At 42.6% G+C, this 18,191-nt stretch overlaps 1 protein-coding gene across 5 annotated transcripts; it reads right to left on the bottom strand.

The window, feature by feature from the left end:
* Positions 1-10,914: 10,914 nt before the first annotated feature.
* On the bottom strand, positions 10,915-17,953 carry ZBTB18 (zinc finger and BTB domain containing 18). 5 transcript variants are annotated; one of them, XM_041476924.1, is made up of 3 exons: positions 17,311-17,593; positions 16,716-16,799; positions 10,915-14,542 (listed from the first exon to the last, which is right to left on the bottom strand). In XM_041476924.1, the coding sequence occupies exons 2-3, from the start codon at positions 16,726-16,728 to the stop codon at positions 12,960-12,962; spliced, it is 1,596 nt and encodes a 531-aa protein (XP_041332858.1). In that variant the 5' UTR covers positions 16,729-16,799; positions 17,311-17,593; the 3' UTR covers positions 10,915-12,959. The 5 variants fall into 5 exon arrangements, with proteins under 5 accessions (XP_041332858.1, XP_041332860.1, XP_041332859.1 ...); XM_041476926.1 differs by lacking the exons at positions 16,716-16,799; positions 17,311-17,593 and adding an exon at positions 17,608-17,953; XM_041476925.1 differs by lacking the exon at positions 16,716-16,799 and having other exon boundaries at positions 17,300-17,594.
* Positions 17,954-18,191: the final 238 nt, after the last annotated feature.

The following is an 18,191-nucleotide window of genomic DNA, read 5'->3' as shown; positions in this document are numbered from 1 at the left end:
TTCCCGGGGCCAAAAGGGCACCCATCAAATCGCTGCGAGCAGGGTGCCCGCAGCACCCCAGCGCCGCTGCCGTCTCCGCGGGGCAATACACGGCACAGGCGAAGTTTGCAGCGAGCCCCCGATGGCGTTTGTGCCTGCCCTTACCGAGGCTCCCGGCTGCCAGCACCATCAGCAAATCGGCTCTTTGATGCCCCACAACTCACCCACATTTGCAAGTGTCTCTCAGCGTACAAAAGGGGCTCTGGAAAGAGACGGTAACCGCCTCCTATCAGCTTTCAGAGAATCGGTGTTACTGGGGCAATAATTTATTAAGGTTTCTGTTTCTCTTTGAAATACCAAAGTATAACATATGCATCCATACGTACACTTGAAATTGCTGGGAACTCTGTAAACCTTGTCATTTTAATCCTGTTAGATGGTTTATATTTAATTGGTTGCTAGTGAGATATGAAAATTTCACAGATCTCCTAAAGGAATGAATATTGTTAATCAGCTCATTTAGCAAGGGAGAAGGATACACGTCCGCTCTCTAAACCAGCGTTTCACAGCGCTGCACAGGTTCCAGTTACTGCAGGAGTCAGCTACCCCTCAAAAAAAAAAAAAAAAAGTTGAAAATTAATCCAAAGCTAAATCAGTGACATGATTGTATTCCCATTACATTCCACTTAAATGCATATGTTTACAATATCCTTTAATAATAATAATTATTAAACATAGTAAAATACTTCCAAACTTGGCTGATGGCATCGTTGTACTTCTAGTGGAAAAAAAATTATCTGAAGCCCTGTCAATATGCCACTTCCTCCTCCCCCATCTTTTAACAGAAGCAGCCTCCAGTGAAATAATCCAAGCTGTGTTCAAGAAGTTGGCAAGTGGGTCCAATTAAATGTGGTTTTAGTGTATTCTGGCATTTGCATATCTAGTTTGCCAAGAAGTAATGTTTTAGAAAAAAAAAAAACCACACCATAAAAAAAACACACAAAAAACCCCTGCGTTAGTCCAGACAGAGAGTGGATGATGTGATGCATCAATGAACTTTGTCCCATGAATCACAGTGGTTTAAATGAGTAAATAAATAAATAATTGTTGTCTCATCTATTGCCCCTTTTTGGCTAACAGGCTTTACAATAATCTGAATGTCCTGTAAAAGAAAACACACAGAGGGAATATTAGAAAATTAATGCAGCAGAAGAAAAACCAGCTTTAATATTTAGTGAGTCATTAAAAAACTTAAATCACAATGACCTTTATTTAACGGAAATATTTAATGCCTTAGCGGAGCCGTTCTCCAGATAAACAGTGATTAAATAAAGCAGTCCATCAAAACAGCGCCTGTTCTCCAGGACGCAGAACTGAGAAGTCAATCGTCGTTCGCGAACGATCGCTCACCGCTGCTGCGAGCGGCGTCTCGTTTTTTGTGGCTCCTTGTCCTCCCCTCACGAGAACAACTGCAGTCACCTCCCTGGGACCCCAGACCCTCTCTTCCCCTCTGCCGGTGGGTTGTGTGCAGACCCCTGGGCGTGGGAGTTCCAACGTCCCAGTGCCCCCAGGCCACACCTTTGCCATCATTGTGGGATGCCATCGAGAGGCCACAGGTGCAATCCCTCGCCTTTTTCATCGTTACAACCCAGAGAAAAACCTCAGCAGAGGAAGGATATTTGGAAAACAAAAACCCCACCCCAAACCCCTCATAAACCCTAATTCTCCACAAGGCTAAGCGTAAAATGATGTTTAATGTATACTGGCCATTCCTTTCACTCATTTATTCCATAGCCAGGACAACCTTGCTACAAAGCAAGGAGAGTTAATTAATAAAATGAGGCAGCGTGGGGTTATATGGAATCTTTAAAGCCTTTATCAGTTTGCCAGTCCATTAGCGGGGCTGCATTCTCCGCAAACTCCCTGCTCCAATATGTGCAGCAGAGCAGTTAATTTCTTTTGGACTCAGTCTATGGCACCAAGCTGCTTTTTTTTTTTTTCCATCTTTATCCAAACAAACTATTAAATAATCAACAAATAAGAATATTTAACCCAAAATAATGAGAGGAATGATCGCTCGCCTAAAAACTATAAATTAAAGCTATCCAGTCACAAAAGAAAGTTGAGTCATCCATTAAGCAACAAAGGAGAAGGAAAAAATAGATCTCACTCGGATGTTTTTGTGGCATTGGTTGGCTTGCAAATGTGCCCAAGCCCCAGGAGGATGGACGGCTGGAGACTGAAATTGCTCCGAGACCATCGTCAGGCAAGAGTTTCCAAAATCTTAGAGTATGCCCCAAAAACCAAGCTAACAAAAAGATGAAGGCCACTGTGTCCCTCACTCTGACCAAAGTGTAGGGTAGGACCTGTCATTTGGAGCTGGCTGTGGACGGGGAGCCTTCATCCAGGAGCAGCACGCGGCCCGGAGAAATGCACTGTGTGGCTGTGAAATGGCAAAGCCCAGCTGCACTGAGGGGTCAGGCCACCCTGCACTGGTGCTGCAGCATCCTCACCCTTCACCAAAAGGCTAGGGAGGGGGTGATTAAGGGACCTCCTTGCGTTGCTGCCACCCCATGGGGCCAGGAGTGCTTCCCTCTCCTTCCCCATGAGGAGAGCAACGGAGCCATGAACATGCCAGCTGCCTGTCATTGCTGACCTCGCTGCCCTGTGTGGCTGCTGCGACTCAGGCAGCAGCACTTTCCAAGGGACTGCGATGGAAAGTAAACCCCAATTTTAGGAGCAAACTCCCCTCCCTGTTCCCTCCTTCTCCTCACCACCCCCCACCAGTCGTGCACAAGAGCTGTGTTTAAAAATGGGCGGGGGGGGGGGAATTTTGCAGTGATTTCCAACCCCCCCAGCTGTATTTCTCAGAGTAGTTTTCTTGTGGATGCTGTGCTAACAAGATGCTTGACAGGCACCAGGCTGCGCGCTCACAGCCGCGCTGCCGACTGCCGAAATTCACAGCCCGCTTCCACACGGCACAACGGGAGAAAGCCTCCTTCGCGGCATGTACCCGGGATGGTAAAACGGTCTCCCAGGGAAAATGAGGCTGGGGAGGTGGAAAGGAAATGGGGCAGTCACAGGAGTGTGCACATAACCTGGAAAAATGCTACAGCTGAAGTCATTAGCCCTTCCTTATTTTTCTAAATAAATAGCATAGACAGAAACCAGGGGTTGCAGCAAGTGTCCACTGAAGACCAGCAAGTACCTCAGAAGGATCTGTGATGGAACAAACACTTCCATAATTAGCTTAATTTCTGCCCAGAACCCAGGGATGAACTTCTATTTAGCCATACTCCTCCGGTGTTCTCCAGAGGACTTGAAAATTGTTTTCTCTTAGCAACAAATAACTCTGGGAGAACGCGTTCAAATCGGATCCGCCGACAGCAGAAAGGCATGGAGCCAAGCCTAACATCAGGCATCAAACATGGTGCACAAAGGGGCTGGAGAGGTAGCACAGAAGATGTGATGAAAACACTCTGAAATATCAAACCTTGCATCCAGCCTCAGGAAAAACATGACTTTCACTGATGACTTTCATTCTCTCTTTTTTTTTTTTTTTTTTTCATCCTTCTTCAGTACGTTCAGTGGCTTTGAATTAGCCACATCATTTTACCAAGCAACACTGGCCACAGACTTCCCACTCCCAATGCCTCATTCAGCAGGAGAGCAGGAGAAAGCCAGGGATCTCTGCTCCAGGGATGGGGTCTTGCACTACCCCAACAATGAAACTTCAAGTGTGGGCTTCACAACCATGATTCTGACATCTGTAAAGTTATGAGGAGGAGATTTGCCTTTCTTTGTTCAAAGTTAAAAAAAAAAAGAAAAAAAAAGAAGAAGCCTTTGAGATGAATTAAAAATGTTTCATCCTCCAGGACTGCACCAGGATTGAGGCTCCCAACCTTGCCGTGGTATATTGCTTCCTTCCTAAGAGCCAGAATAAAAAAAAAATAAGGAAAAAAATAAGGGAAAAAACCTCATAATGCTTTTGTCCTTAATAAGAATCAAAGTGGTGTAGAAAATGCTCTTTATACCTCCCATTCCCATAGCCTGATTAATGTGCTCTGTCTTTCAACATGTGCTTTCCCTTAAACCTCATTTTTCTGTAATTTCCTTCATTCTTTTAACAATGTGCTTATCCCTCTTCTAAAAAAAAAAAAAAAGAAAAAGCCATTCTTTACAGATGTTGCCTCTCTTCTCACCACAGTCCAAAGCATAGGCTCATCCTCCTTCTTCTAAATAAAAGGAGATGAAGTTGTTTCAAAAGGTGAGGATCAATATTAAACGTTAGCAATACATGGTAAACGGATGTTTTTGTAAATAATTTTTTCCTGCCCCAGACATATTCCTACCCTGTTCTGGAAGTAACAATAGCTACCCAAAGTAGCCAGGTATTTCCAAAAGCGAAATTTTGCTTGCCATTAATGCAGGCAGTTTGGGGCTGAAAGGATCTGGCTCAGCTATGAACAACTGTAGGACCTATCAAAGGCTCTTGATGAAAAAAATCCTAAACCACTAAATGGTCGTGCTTTCATGTGGGGGAGCCCTGAATCTGAAGAGCATCAACCTAAAATAGAAGGCTAACATTAGGACGAGTGCTAGTCATCTACTCACTGTCTTGAAGGTGACTCATATGTAGCTCACAGTCAGGTAGGTCCCAAATCTTAACACCTCCGCTCGCCCTCAGGCTCACATTCCATGAAGAAGGCTTGGGAGACCAAACCCTCACATTTGTCATACTTCTTTTTAAATAGCATTGCAGTACTGCACCCAGGTATCCAGCTCCAGACCATCCAGCAGCATTCCTAGTTCAGAGTACAACACTTTAAAATCAGATTATACCATCAAGTACTTCTGAGAATTGCACAACCATGGGCCCAGGGCAGGCAGGGAGCGCTCCCATCTCCATTCTCTGCTGAGAAAGTGTGAGCACAGTTGCTTTAATGCCTTGTTTGAATCCACGTTATCCAGCGTCTTCCCAGAAGCAACGCTTCAGGCATTTTCTCTCCCTCCGGCAGAGCGTGCCCACAAACCTGCTGGCGTTTGGGGATGAAGGCTCCGTTTGCCACGAGATGCTGACCCCTGGCCATCCTGCTGGCGGGAGCAGGGAACCGTCTGGCTCAGCCCCACAAACCACCCCAGTGTCTGCCTCCTGCCCTCACCCCGACACAACACCCCCAGGCTGCAAGGTGAACACGGCTCTGCTGTACTTTCTCTGCTCAGCAGGAATCCCACCTTTTCTTTCACACTGCAAACTTCATGTTATAGATTAGAGAGAATAATAGAGCACATTAAAATTAGCAGTCTTGAAGAAAAAAAAGAAAAAGAAAAAGAAAAAATCTTGATCTACTCTCATTTTTAACTACTGGCTATGGGCATAAAAGGTTTCTTCACTGAGGTTTTAAAATGCATGGGTTTCTTGATCCAAATTTAGCCTAAGAATAACAAACTTCCTGAGTGAAATACTGCTATACACCATTTGTTTCTTCACTTTTTTTTAGGTTTTGTTTTTGTGAGACTTTTCCAGTCGTTAACGAAAAATAAAATAATTTATGTTTATCACAATAAATTGGGCAAAACACAACTTCGGGTTCATCTTGTGCTTCAGGAGCCTTTCCTTTTAAGTATTGAGTAGCAGTCTTGAGAAAACCTCGGAAGTATCTTGCAATGAGCTATCCAACACTTGCTGAGGTACCTTGGTCTGTCTGTCAACAGGGACTCCAGTGTTCCTGTGTTCATTAAATTATATCCTCGTAATTAATACAGAGATGAACAACTCTTCATTTCTCCAAAAATTAAGAATTGCCTAGTTAGTCTCAGCTTGTTAAACCACAGATTTTTCTTAAAAGTCACTCAGTCGTTTGAAAATAACAAAATACTGGTATTTATAGTGTTTTCAAGCTGTCATGTATTTAAGCCTGAAAATCATCTATGAACAGAAATCATATTTTGGATGTATGGTGCCAGTCAAACTACTTTAAAAAAGAGAGAATAAGCTACAGAAAATTAAGACCTGGTAGCTATCGCCTATGAAGACAGAATATATTTCATTAAGACTTTAACTATATTTTTTATCTTGGTATGAATTTCCAAAATTATCTCAACATGAATCCTCACTAAGTGTGAATACATGGCAAATGTAGTTGAAAATAAATTATATCTTGTATGATAAACTTATATCAATTTCAAGGAGTTTTATTTATAGATAAAGTACATTTTTAAAATGGTAAAAAAAATTGTAAAATGCATATTGGGAACACATCCAAAAGTTTAAAAAAAGTAGCTTTAATGCTAAAATTGAAGACTATTTGACAAAAGCATAAAATACAGCATGGAGACTAGTTTTTATTTTCTTAATAGATATAAATAAAACTTAACTAAACTGTATTTTGGGAAGGTTGTGAAAGAAATATTTAAATCCCTATCTAGATTTACATCCAGATACAGTGTATACCATGCCATGGAGCTGTTTTGAGACAGTTAAGCCTTTTAATATACCTCCTGTAGTACTGAGGCACTAACATATTGCTTTACCAGTTAAATCCTTTCGGAACTCATGATGTACATGTAACTTGCTCTTTAAATATTTTACTAATTTAAAGCTGGGTTTCATGCACTAGGTTGTTATGGCTGGGGATGTGCTGTGTAAATCCCTATCTGGCATGTTCTGGACGTGGCATAAAAAAATCCTTCTTGGTGCTCAGATTAGCACTGATAACTGCAGGAATCACAAGCAAGGTTGCACAAGACCCCATTGTGTTGGCTGCTACGTATGAACACTAAACATGTCTTCTAAAGATCTTTAAGGAATTACTCAGGCTATGATTTTGATGCACACCTAAATAAAAATTAGCAAGTTATTTTTAACTACTTCCTCACATGCACAAATATATGTTCATACACAATATGCATTTTAAAGCACAACACTGAGTTTAAGAACAGTGCACATTAAAACGTCCTAAAAAATATTCACCAGCTGTATTTTGCATTCAAACATTTACTTGTTTCCTGCAAACCCTAAAGTACACAATCACACATTAATTTCAGTTCCGAGGCTAGACTGCATACCTTCCTTCTTCTTTGCAGCCCCAAGCAAAACCTTGCTAAAGCCAGGCTGCAATGTCTCAAAAAGAAAAGAAAATTTGGCCCCCCGGTAACAGCTGCGGTACAGGAGAGGCATGAAGTCTGTCCCAGGGAGGGGATGGTTTTACACAGGACTTGTGTCCCCCTGCCACAAATGGTTGATGTTAAGGAGTTATCAAGAATGAAAACTGTATCTATTCTGCAGAAGAGGATGGTGTATTAGTGGAACAACTGTCTTCTAAGGAAAACAAGCCTGAAAGCAAGAAACTGAACTGAAGCAAAATGAACCTGAGGATAATAAGCAGACAACTTAAATGAGTTCAGTTAGTCGGAAAAATTGACTAACCCAAGAAGGTCCAATGTAAGAGAAATACTCCAGCTCAAACATGGGTTATTTTTGAAAACAAAAAACATGTTTGGGTGGGTTTTTTTTTTTTTTTTTTGCAAACATCTCTGTAACTGGAAACCTCTGCAGCATCTGCCATCCCTGCCAGAGTCCAGCCTGTAGCACCTTTGGCTTTCCTGCTGCCTGGCTGTGCAGAAGGCTCGCCCCTCTCCTGCTCCGGCAGCGCCGCGTTAGCTGCCGATTATTTGCACCAAGAGCATTTCACTTTGACAATTGATTGAAAGTAATACTTCCTTTTTTAGCCTATGAGAACAAAATTGATAACCTTTCTAAAAAGGACCATTTCTATTTGATAAGACCCATTCACAAGTTCAGTTGAATTTTATCACGCTAGCAGGAGCTGCTGACTGTAGATTTCAAGGAGCAGGACTCTTCTGTCTGTCCACATTTGCCAGCAAAAGGGAACCTTTATCTTCAGTTCTAAAACACTCATACAAATAAAGCACCGACTCCTCTCTCACCAAGTAGAAAACATTTTTTATGACCAAAATCACTACATTAATGACACGATTAAAATCTGAATGAAGAGTTACAAAATTTTCACAGGACTCCTGAAGTAGAATATTTTGGAAGAGCCCAAAAGATTTATGCATTGTTTTTTCCTCCCTTTAAAAATATAAAGACAATTCTGTTAAAATTCACATTTACTGTGCCAGTAAAAAAACCTTAATGCTTTGGTTAGGTTTCTTTAATAAAAGCCCATACTCTGGATATATTTCAGTTTGGAAATCACATGGACAAAGAGCGTTAATAATGTATACGTTTGAGAATCTGGCCACAGAGAATTATATCACAACATTTTAACACCAGTTTTCTAATTTTGAGGTATTTTTTGCAGGATTGAAACGTATTTTACCTTCATTCCAAAGGAATTTGCATTGCTTCAAAGTGAGGGGAGGGAGCAGGTAGAAATTTTCTCCCCTTCCGAGTTTGCCTCAGCTACAAATTGCTGCACCATCGCTGATCATAAAACAGTGGGCTCAAGTTTCCTTTTTGAGTAGGCTAGAAAAATGTATTTTTGAAGTTGCTTATGCTTATTAAGAATCAATTAAAAAGTTAGAGCATTTGATTATTGCAGGTTCAGCTGGGCGAGGCGGGAGGCATTCAGTCCACTGCCAAATCACTTGCTCCATTATCTGTAGAAGGAAAGCAGAGTTGTGCCGTCGCAGGGAGAGAGAACAGCAGTGCCCTGCCCGAGCAGGTGAGCCAGCACGGGGCAAAAGGGAATCTGTAGCTTTGCAAATTAATTAAAAAAATTTATTGGTGCTTCCAACCAGGCAGTTCAAGTTTTGAGGGAATACACTAGCTTCATTGAGGGTCAACAGAAGTACATGCAATTGTTTGGCGCTCATTTTTACCCTAAGGCAGGAGAGCAGGAAAAACAATGAGGAGCCCTTCCCTTCCTTGGCCAGAAAGTTTTGTTTTAAACTCCTACCAAGTTTTTCAAATGGCACCTAATACACACAGATCTCAGTAAGTAGATGGTCTGCAAAACGCTGTGCCTGGTTCAAAAGTCTCTGTCCCACCAAACCCCTAAGCTTCAGTTTAGAGGAAACACTCATAACTAAAAGAATATTAAGCTGTTATGTGCAGTGATTTAAAAAAAACCCAGCCAAATTATATATTTAGTATTTTCCCTGTGAGTCAGTCTAGAAGTACTCACAGTTAAAAAGTAGTGACTATCACTGGTCAGAGACAGTTGTCTGAACCCGTGAAGTTTAGAGCGCAGCTTCCATTCCCGCGCCTGGCCTTCAACCATCATGGCAACACGAACGGTGAGGATTTTGTTACCACAATATCCTCAAGCCAAATAAAATGCTTATTCATGCTTCATGATTTAGGGACTGTATTAAAAAAAATAAAAAAAAATAAAAAGAGGAAAGAAGAAAAATGCTACAGCTATTTAGGTTAAGTCAGTACATTAAATGCTGTGGAGAGAAGCAACACACGGGAGTATGTTTCATCTTTTCATTGAAGAAACAGTTTGACGGCCACAAGTGTGTGCTACACACATACAAACCATCTCTAGATAAACCACAAAAGTATAAAGAATATTTTCAATTATTTGTGCCACTAACAGCTAATTTTTGTTTTCAGTTCCCTTCTGAAGAAGGACTCCTTCTAAGTCTAGTTTTTTTTGGGAATCTACAATCCTTGAAAATCTTAATGTTGGAGAACAAATGGTGAATCTGCCTGGAGCCACAGCCAAAGCTCATCAGCTGCACAGATTTCAGCACTGCAATATTAGCCGTCTTTCAGTCTTGACGATACTTAAACCCATCTTAACTACACATAATATTGTACCTTCTGAAAGCCTACAGAAAGGGTCTGCTGCTAGAAAACAGAGAATTCTATGTGACCGGAGATGCTAATTGACAGAAGGAAATGTTTTCAAAATATCTCTAATAACACAAAAAAACCCACACCACAAATACAGCAAAGGGTGATTGAAAATTGTCGTCAAGAATAAAACAGCGAAAAAGATCATTTTGGCTACATACAAATTGTCCCTGATGTAGGAAGATAAGCAGAATAGCTTAGGCACCGAGATTCACTTGGTCACTGCACAACTTGAGTTGTACCTAGGCAGATGATAATTGTAATGAAATGTTTAAATTAAGGTATTTTCCCCCCCATCAAATTGGCCCTGCTGTCTCTGTTCCAGCCTCCTGATTTAGCTCTACTTTCATATTCCCATTGGGCTCCACAGTGCTGGTATTGTTCCTAGGATAGAGCAGCCTCAAACAAGAATTCTGGGTATATCCTGCAACAAGCATCTAAACCAGGTCTTTTTCAAAGGTTTAGCTAAGCTTATATATTTTTATTTTTAGAGAAACCTTTAGTCTGTAAGAGAAATACCCAAAAGATTTAGGATTATTTCAATTTTTCCTCTGTAGTCCAGACAGCTTTGATGTGTTACCAGTACTCTGGACATTCTGACTGCCTACTGTAACACTGACAGCCAGTCAGTACCCGGCCAATGCTTCAGATTAAGTTGTTGCCTTCTGCTCTACTGTTCTCATAGAGACTGATATATCAAGAGAGTGAGCCCAAGAGAGCTCCTTGGAGTGAAATTAAGCCTACAAAGGGAATTGTGTGCCTGCACAGATATTTGCATGGCAACAAAATTTCTGGAATTCAGTAGACTGCTTCTGCAAAAGTCTTTGGGGAAGTAAAAAATAATTAGTATTAAAAAATACCTCTATAGAATGATCAAGAGCTGCACACAGAGAAATGCTTTCAAAACACAAGCATTTAATTTTTTAAAATGTTAAGTGAGATGTAAATATGCATGGTAGCAACAAAGTGCCCAAAAGCATACTGAAAACATATTCCATACACAGTTAGCAATAGAAGTCTGTACAAAAGTAATAAAGTTACACAATATAAAAAATACTCCATAACTATAATTTAAAAGAGGGAAAAAAGACAAGGGAATTGATTTCTCAGTTCATATAATTTATTGCAGTTAGCACACAGTTTAAAAATTCACCAACACACCAATAGTACAAAACTAAACAGCATTATAAGTTATTCCCTCCTCAGGAAAATAAAACATACTATGATTGTCAAAGCTAGATGTCAGTCTAAGTTTTAGAACAAAAGAAGAATGTGAAACTAAGGAAAGGAAAAAGCAATCACTCACGAGGACCACAAAAAAATCCAAGAGAAAGTCCATTTTCCTCAGACACTGATTGTCTTTTCTAACTTAAGAAAAGAATGTAGTTTTAAACCTAGAAACTATTCAAGTAACTAAAGATAACGCTCCAAGGCCATTTTCACAGCTTTTTTTTTGTTTTAAATGCCATTACAGCCAAATTAACACACATTTGACCAAATATTTCCAAAACAGTCCAGCAATACACAATGGAGTTTTCCATTCAGTATCTTAAGCACAAAAATAGGCTATGTTTACAGTAGTTAAGGCGATCAAATTTTAAACAAAAGCAGAGAAAAAAAAAAAAGGAAAAAAAAAAAAGGAAAAAACAGCAAACGTTTTCCATGCTACTCCCATAGACCTTATTTGTAAGTGCAAGACAGGAAAACAAACACTGTGCAAAATGCTTTTGACCTGCGTGTTGGTCATTAAAACCACACGTCAGGCTGCAGTCTCTGCTGCTTGGATACGCATAGTCCTTCCCCGGCCCCCCCGGCCCCCCCTGTCACTCAGGCCTGCCCAGGCCTTTCAGCCCGGGGCTTTTTTTGCTTTTTTTTTTTTTTCAGTCCACAGCCTCTTTTCAACGGGGGGGAAAAAAAAAAAGAACGACCTATTGTGGTGGAGTGGTGCAGCAGGAATCCTACAAATGCTCATCTGGGGAAATGGACGCACCTCAGTTGGAGCTGGCGTGGGGTCTGTGCAATTAGAAGGGGTCTGGGGTTAGTAAATGCACACCGCACATGCAAATCTCGAAGCCTGGTTGTAAACATTCAATTTTTTTCTCCTTGTTAACGTAGCTAAATCGGCAACTCGTAGCTTAAGTTCTTCTCAACTTAAAGACAGTGGGAAAGTAAATTTAAATTAGATAAAATAAAAACAGTGCATTTCTCGTCTTTATAACACTGGCATTTTCAACGGTGTCAGGTTTTTCTCCTAAGGAAATTAAATAATTTTCAACTCACTCGTTAAAGTTATACAATGCAAACAAAGACAAAAATATACTGAAAATCATGCATTTCTGTAGCGTTAATATTTACTTTTCAAGACTCAACTAAGAGCATCAACACAACCTGCCAAGTTCTTTGATACCTCCCCCCGGCCCATGTAATCAATTACAGTATACAATAACAGTAATTCACATTTTTTAAACACACAGTTCATCACTGCTGAAGCTGCAATATCCTTTTTCATCCCAAGCAAACCTTCACGTAAGACAGAGTCCCAGTGATCCCAGTGTACTCTCAGGGTTTTTGTTTTATGTTTTTGTGTTGGTTTTTTTGTGGTTTTTTTTTTCCAGTGGGAACTGTCAGAAATCCAGAAGTTGCCATAATAAGTTTTAAGTCAACCGCTTGTTTAAAAATAGATAATCCAGCATTTCAGAAATTTTCCATTTGGGTCTAAAAGCATTCAGGTTTCCAACAGCTAGAAAGGACTCATGCAATTATAGAAATGTAAAGGAACTGACAAAATTGGGAGAGGATTTCTACATTCAGATTTTAAGAGGGAAAAAGATCAAGAGTTTAAAAGAACGCAGTGTTTTGGGGAGAATAAAGCCACGTCCAAATTTTTCGAATTGGAGATTCCTTAGAAGTAAAGTATCCGCTGGCTTCTATTCCGAAAAGGGGGAAAAATACGCTCCGCAATTAGTTACTTTGTCGGATTACCTCTACAATTCATTTTTATTGGAGTGCTAAATTAGTGAAATATTCATGCTGCCTTAAAGTGCAAAAACAAGCTAATAGCCAAACTTTCAGTTCAAGGAAACAAGATTGCTTTTAGACTGTACCACAACTATATAGATTTATATATATATTATTTATATATATAAAAATTTTATTTCCAAAGTTCTTGTGAGCTATCTTCTAAGGTCCAGTCTCTGACAGTAGGTAAGCTCAGTGCTTCGCTTTTGACAGACAATGAGTTCACCAACTCACAGTGAAACTTCCGAATGTGTCTGTAAAGGTCTCCGGACTGTGTGAACCTGCGTTCACACCACTTACAAGCATGAGGCTTCTCCCGCGTGTGAACCACTGCGTGGCGGCTCAGGTTGTGGGAGTACTGGAAGCTCTTCCCACACTGGGTGCAAGTGTAGGGCTTTTCACCTGAATGAGTCCTCTCATGACGTTTCAAGGTGTACATGCAAGAAAAAGTCTTACCACACAACGAGCAGGTCGGGACATTGACATCGGTAGCAGGCTTGCTGCGGATCCCGTCCTGCTCTCGAAAGTGCGTGCTTAAATGAATTTGCAGGATGTGGGGGCTAGGAAAGACCTTGTTGCAGAGAGGACACATGAAAATTTGGCCAGCAGGGCTAAGTATGTTTGACACGTAAGGGAGCAAGCTGCTGTCCATGTTTCCTTCCACCTGGACTCTCTCATTCTCTGGAGTTATCATTTCATCATCGCTTGCCTTGTCCTCTCTATCTAGCTCCCTCAAGACCGAATCTTCCCTCATCGGAGCCAGGTGGGCCGGCTCGTACTGTACCCTGTTATTAGTGCTCACACTTTCTTTCACAGTGCTATGTTCCATATCATAGTCATTAGTGCCAACATCACTCTCATCACAGGAAGCCTCTTTTTCCACCTTCACCTGAACCAGGCTGTTTCTAAGCATGTCCTGCGAAGAGAAATAAGAACTGTTCAAATTTTCAACTCCTGAAAGGCTGGACTTGACAGACAGGTCCAGCACGCAGTCAACATCTGCTGAATCCCTCACGGAGGTGACAGACCTCTGGGACAAAGACTCTGTTGAGCTGCAGGGGCTGGCTACTGTTTTTCCAGCTGCTGCTGTGTGCGTCTCTGCCTCTCCGCCAGTCTGGGGAATGCCTGCTGAGTCTGAGGGCAATCTCATCCACATGTTCCCAGGCTCAGCCGCCAAGTCCCTTTTGCTAGGCAGGATGTTCAATTTTTCATCTTCTCCGTCATCTTCATCGCTGGGCAAGTCTCCTGGCATGTGGCTGCTGCCGTCGGAGAGGCTCTCCACTTTGTCTGAACAACTTGAGGCATCTTCCTCCTTTTTTGTACTGTCTGCCTCCGTGGTTGCTTTCTCTTTCAGCTTCTTTTTGCAGACTTTGACAATGTCATACATGTGGAGATAACTGGCAGCTGCTAGCACGTCTTCAATGGGCAAGTCTTTGAACTGGAGCTTTCCTTCGTACATGAATTCAAGCAGGAGAGCGAAAGCTGGGGCTGTAACAATGTCGCTGTTCAGATGAACAATGTCCCTTTTGTCCAGCTGGTCCTTGTAAAAGAGGTGGAAATACATGCTGCATGAAGCCAGTACAGCTCTGTGCGCTCGGAACTGGGCATCTCCTACCAGAACAGTGCAATCACAAAGAAAACCCTGATGTCTCTGCTCACTCAGACACTGTAGCAAATGTCTACTGTGGTCAGGAAACTCCATACTGTCTTCATAACCTATAAGCAACAAAATTTTTAAAAATTAAATGTAGGTCAGAATCACAGAACTTATAAATCCAAGTAATTCCACTCTAAAAACCTGGTATTTGTATTGCCAAAATTCTGGTACTGACACCACGCAAAGATTATTTAACACAAATGTACGATGGCAACTCTTTCCCCGACTGACCACTACAGTCGTGATTTCCTTTCTGTGGTAAATAACCCGGTCTAGTGAGCCCATAGGTACATCTGCAATTTTTTTTTAAAGTATCACTGCTGTTCATAAAATCTGTTCAACAGTTTGGTTTTTTTTTTTTTTGAGAACTTCCTCCAGATTGAGTCCCTAGGAGGGCAAGCCTCCCCCCACCAGTCAAAAAAAAAAAATTTTTTTTTAAACACTAAGTTTGAGAGATCACAGAAGCAGCAGAAAAAAATGTACCAGATCATCTACCTTCTTTTTAAAGTCAAATTGCAGTAAGAGGAGAGGTTCTCATGTGAAGAAATATTAGTATACCCAAATGTGTATACCCAAGTCTAACATTCATGAACTACAAAAATTATTTACGTGTCGATTTATATCAACAGCAAAAATGGACATTTTTACAAATTTAGTTCATGCGGCTTTCTTCTTGTAGTAAGTACAGGTTTTTTTAAGGTTTTAAACCTTTTCCACACTGTACAATAGAACATGAACATTTTTTGCCAACATGCAGAATATACAAAAGAAAGCTAACAACCAAAACGCCAACGAGCACCACTTCCCCAGTGCAGAAGGACAGAAATTTCCCTCCCCTCCCACACCAGGCAGAGTTTGCAGTACTAAGCTTTAAAAAAAAAAAAAAAAAAAAAAAAAAGGAATTCAACCATTCAAGGGGGGGGGGGTGCCCCGTTTAAAAAAAAAAAAGTCATTCAACCATTCAACGTGAGCGTGTGTCCACGTTTAGAAAGAGTATCCCAAGTACTGTTCTTACCCAAGTGTTTTTTATTTGCCTTCCTTGATGATAAAGACAAAATAAACTTAAAAAAGAAGTAAAGAAGTCAAAAATCAAATGGAAAGTAAAATCTTTTAAAAACCTATGTTAATCTATTCTTCTGTGATTGATAGGAATGGTCTCCCAAACCACCTAAGCAGATCGTGACTCTCCAGGCTGGCAGATATTATTGAAAAACCCTCATCCCTTGCAAACCAAGATGTACTAAAACTTACAACACAACCCCTACTATATTCTGTAAAATACCATTGCTGGAGTAAAGCATGAAGATTTACAATACAATCACTTTAAGTGCCCCACAGCCAACATCAATCCTAATCCTTAAGAGGGCTAAAAATAAAGATTGGAGGGCAGCTCACAAGGTAGCTGTGATCAAATTAGGAGGCTGAAAGGACAGAGAGGGACGAAGAAGGAAGCTTATAAACATCTGATCCAGCTGACTGTGGCCATATGGCAGCTGCTGCCCAGATAAAGAGATTAAGAATAGAGGAGTGCGATTACAGCTGTCTGGCCAATTCAGGCAGCTCAAATCTACAAGTTCTAAATTAGTCGCAAATACAAAAACTCCTTCAAATAATTATTGTTACACTAAATAAAAGATTTCAAATGCTACATGCAAGGAAGAAAAGAGGAAACCAGTCAAGCCATTCTCTCGGGTACAAAAGTTTTTAAACACATAACTGATTTCTATCTTTCAGAAGCACTACAGCTGTATGCTACCACATTTCTGAGCTACTGGATATTTAACCATGTAACGAAAGACTTCCCTACAAACACATTTTAGCCAGGAAGGTCCTTTTGTAAAAACCCACACTCTTGTATATTTCATTAAAACCCCTGTAAAGTAATTTAAAAGATGCAAGACAAGAACATAAAGCAAAACTCTCTTTAGGCTTGCCACTAAATCCATTGCAGTTTTGGTCTCAGAAATTCAGGATGAACTTGCTCTCTCCTTCTTCCAAACCAAGACATTCCCACAATATGCATTAAAGTTAATGCTAACAATGTGCCCAAGAACTGATACTCTCCAACTGTAGTCCAAGCCTTTTGACTAAGTCCACTTATCTATTTAATACTCAATTTCATATATTACCTCTAAACTTGGTTAGAAAAGTAATGTGATTTTTTTTCCTAAAATTCAATAAACAACACACCAAAACAGAAATACGCTGTATCTAATCTATTGCTACTCCTACCTTTAGTACACATAAACCTGATTAAGTCCTTTCCTCTGAGTCTTGCTGGCTCCAGGTCTGTTAGATCGGTGGAAAAAAAGCAGACTAGGAGAGACAGATGCAAAGTGGAGATGATGTTAGAGAGGAATGAGATACCTTCTCCACACACAGATCTGCACACACTAACTCCCTGTCTGTGTGTTAGAATAAAAGGCTGAGGGATGGCAGGCTGTCAGCTGCTCTGACATCATGTTCAGATGGAAATGCTACCTCCAGCTGTGCTCCTTTTAATGCCATATGCTACTCCTCTACACTCCTGCCACCAGCTTTTTCTTAGGAGAACTTTTCTCTTCTGTTAGTATAAACAAAATACTTCAAAGTCTCTTTTTTTCAAACTTTCTAACAGGGAGAAAAAAAAAAAAAAGAAAATCCTAAACATATGGGGCTTTACTGTATGCGCAGCATAGCAACACTTCTGCCTTAACTTGGAGGTCCGCTTTAAGCGCTGACAGAATACCCCAGCCACGGGGTTACCCCAGAAAGCCACACCGGCTCGGGGTTTTACTGAGGCCAGGGGTTCACTTATAAGCAGAAATTATCCGGACCTATTTACCACCTCACAGCTCCCCGCTCCGCCGCCGGTCCTTTCAGTTCCAGCGTTTAAGGCAGCGCAAGTGACACCGAGCACCGACTCCGGCTCCTTTCGAGCCGCCGAGCAGCTCCCCTGGCCGGGGCACTATACTGCGAGCGCTCCGCTCGGCTCCCACACGGCTCTTGCCCCGCGGGGGCTGGGGCTGCCCAGCTATTTGACCGCGGCGGCGCCAGGACGCGGGTCCCGGCCCCGCGGGCTCCGAGCGGCCCCCCCGCCCGAGCGGGAGCCCCGAGCCGCGCCGGCCCCCCCGGCGACACTCACGCGTGTACCCAGCGGGGCGGGTCACCTGCCCGCTGCCGGGCGGGGACAGCCCGCCGCCCCCCGGGACGGGACGGGACGGGCGGGGAGGCGGCGGCGGCGGCGCGCAGCAAGTTCCCGGCGGGCCCGGCCCCGCCAGCCCCGCCGGGCGGCGGCAACTTTTGGCCGGGGCTGTGCGTTTCCCCCCCGGCCCGACGCTCCCGTCCGGGGCCCTGGTCCCGCGGGCAGCGCCGCCCCCGCCCGCGGCCGGGCCGTGGCCGGGCGCGCCGGCAGCCGCCCCGCGGGGAAGGAAGCAGCTGCCCGGCGCGCAGGAAAAGCCGCCCCCGGGTCACGGCGGCAACAAAAGAAAAGTAACCGGGACGGCGGCAGGTGCTGCGCGGCCCGGGCCGGGCGGGAGCTGTGCCGGGTGTGCTCCCGCTCCATGGAGTGCTCCCGTTCCATCGAGTGCTCCTGCAGCCCCGTCCTGGCGCTGCTGGGCTGCCGCGGGGCCGGGCGGCGTGGAGAGCGTGCCGTAAAGTGCTGAGACCATGCGGTCATTAGGGGCAGGAGCGTTATTGGTGTACTGTGGATGGTTGTGCGTGCGCTGG

This window comes from Pyrgilauda ruficollis, unplaced genomic scaffold (genome assembly GCF_017590135.1).
Source record: "Pyrgilauda ruficollis isolate IOZ18807 unplaced genomic scaffold, ASM1759013v1 scaffold4, whole genome shotgun sequence".
Taxonomy (NCBI): domain Eukaryota; kingdom Metazoa; phylum Chordata; class Aves; order Passeriformes; family Passeridae; genus Pyrgilauda; species Pyrgilauda ruficollis.
This window is presented reverse-complemented; position numbering and strand designations above follow the sequence as displayed.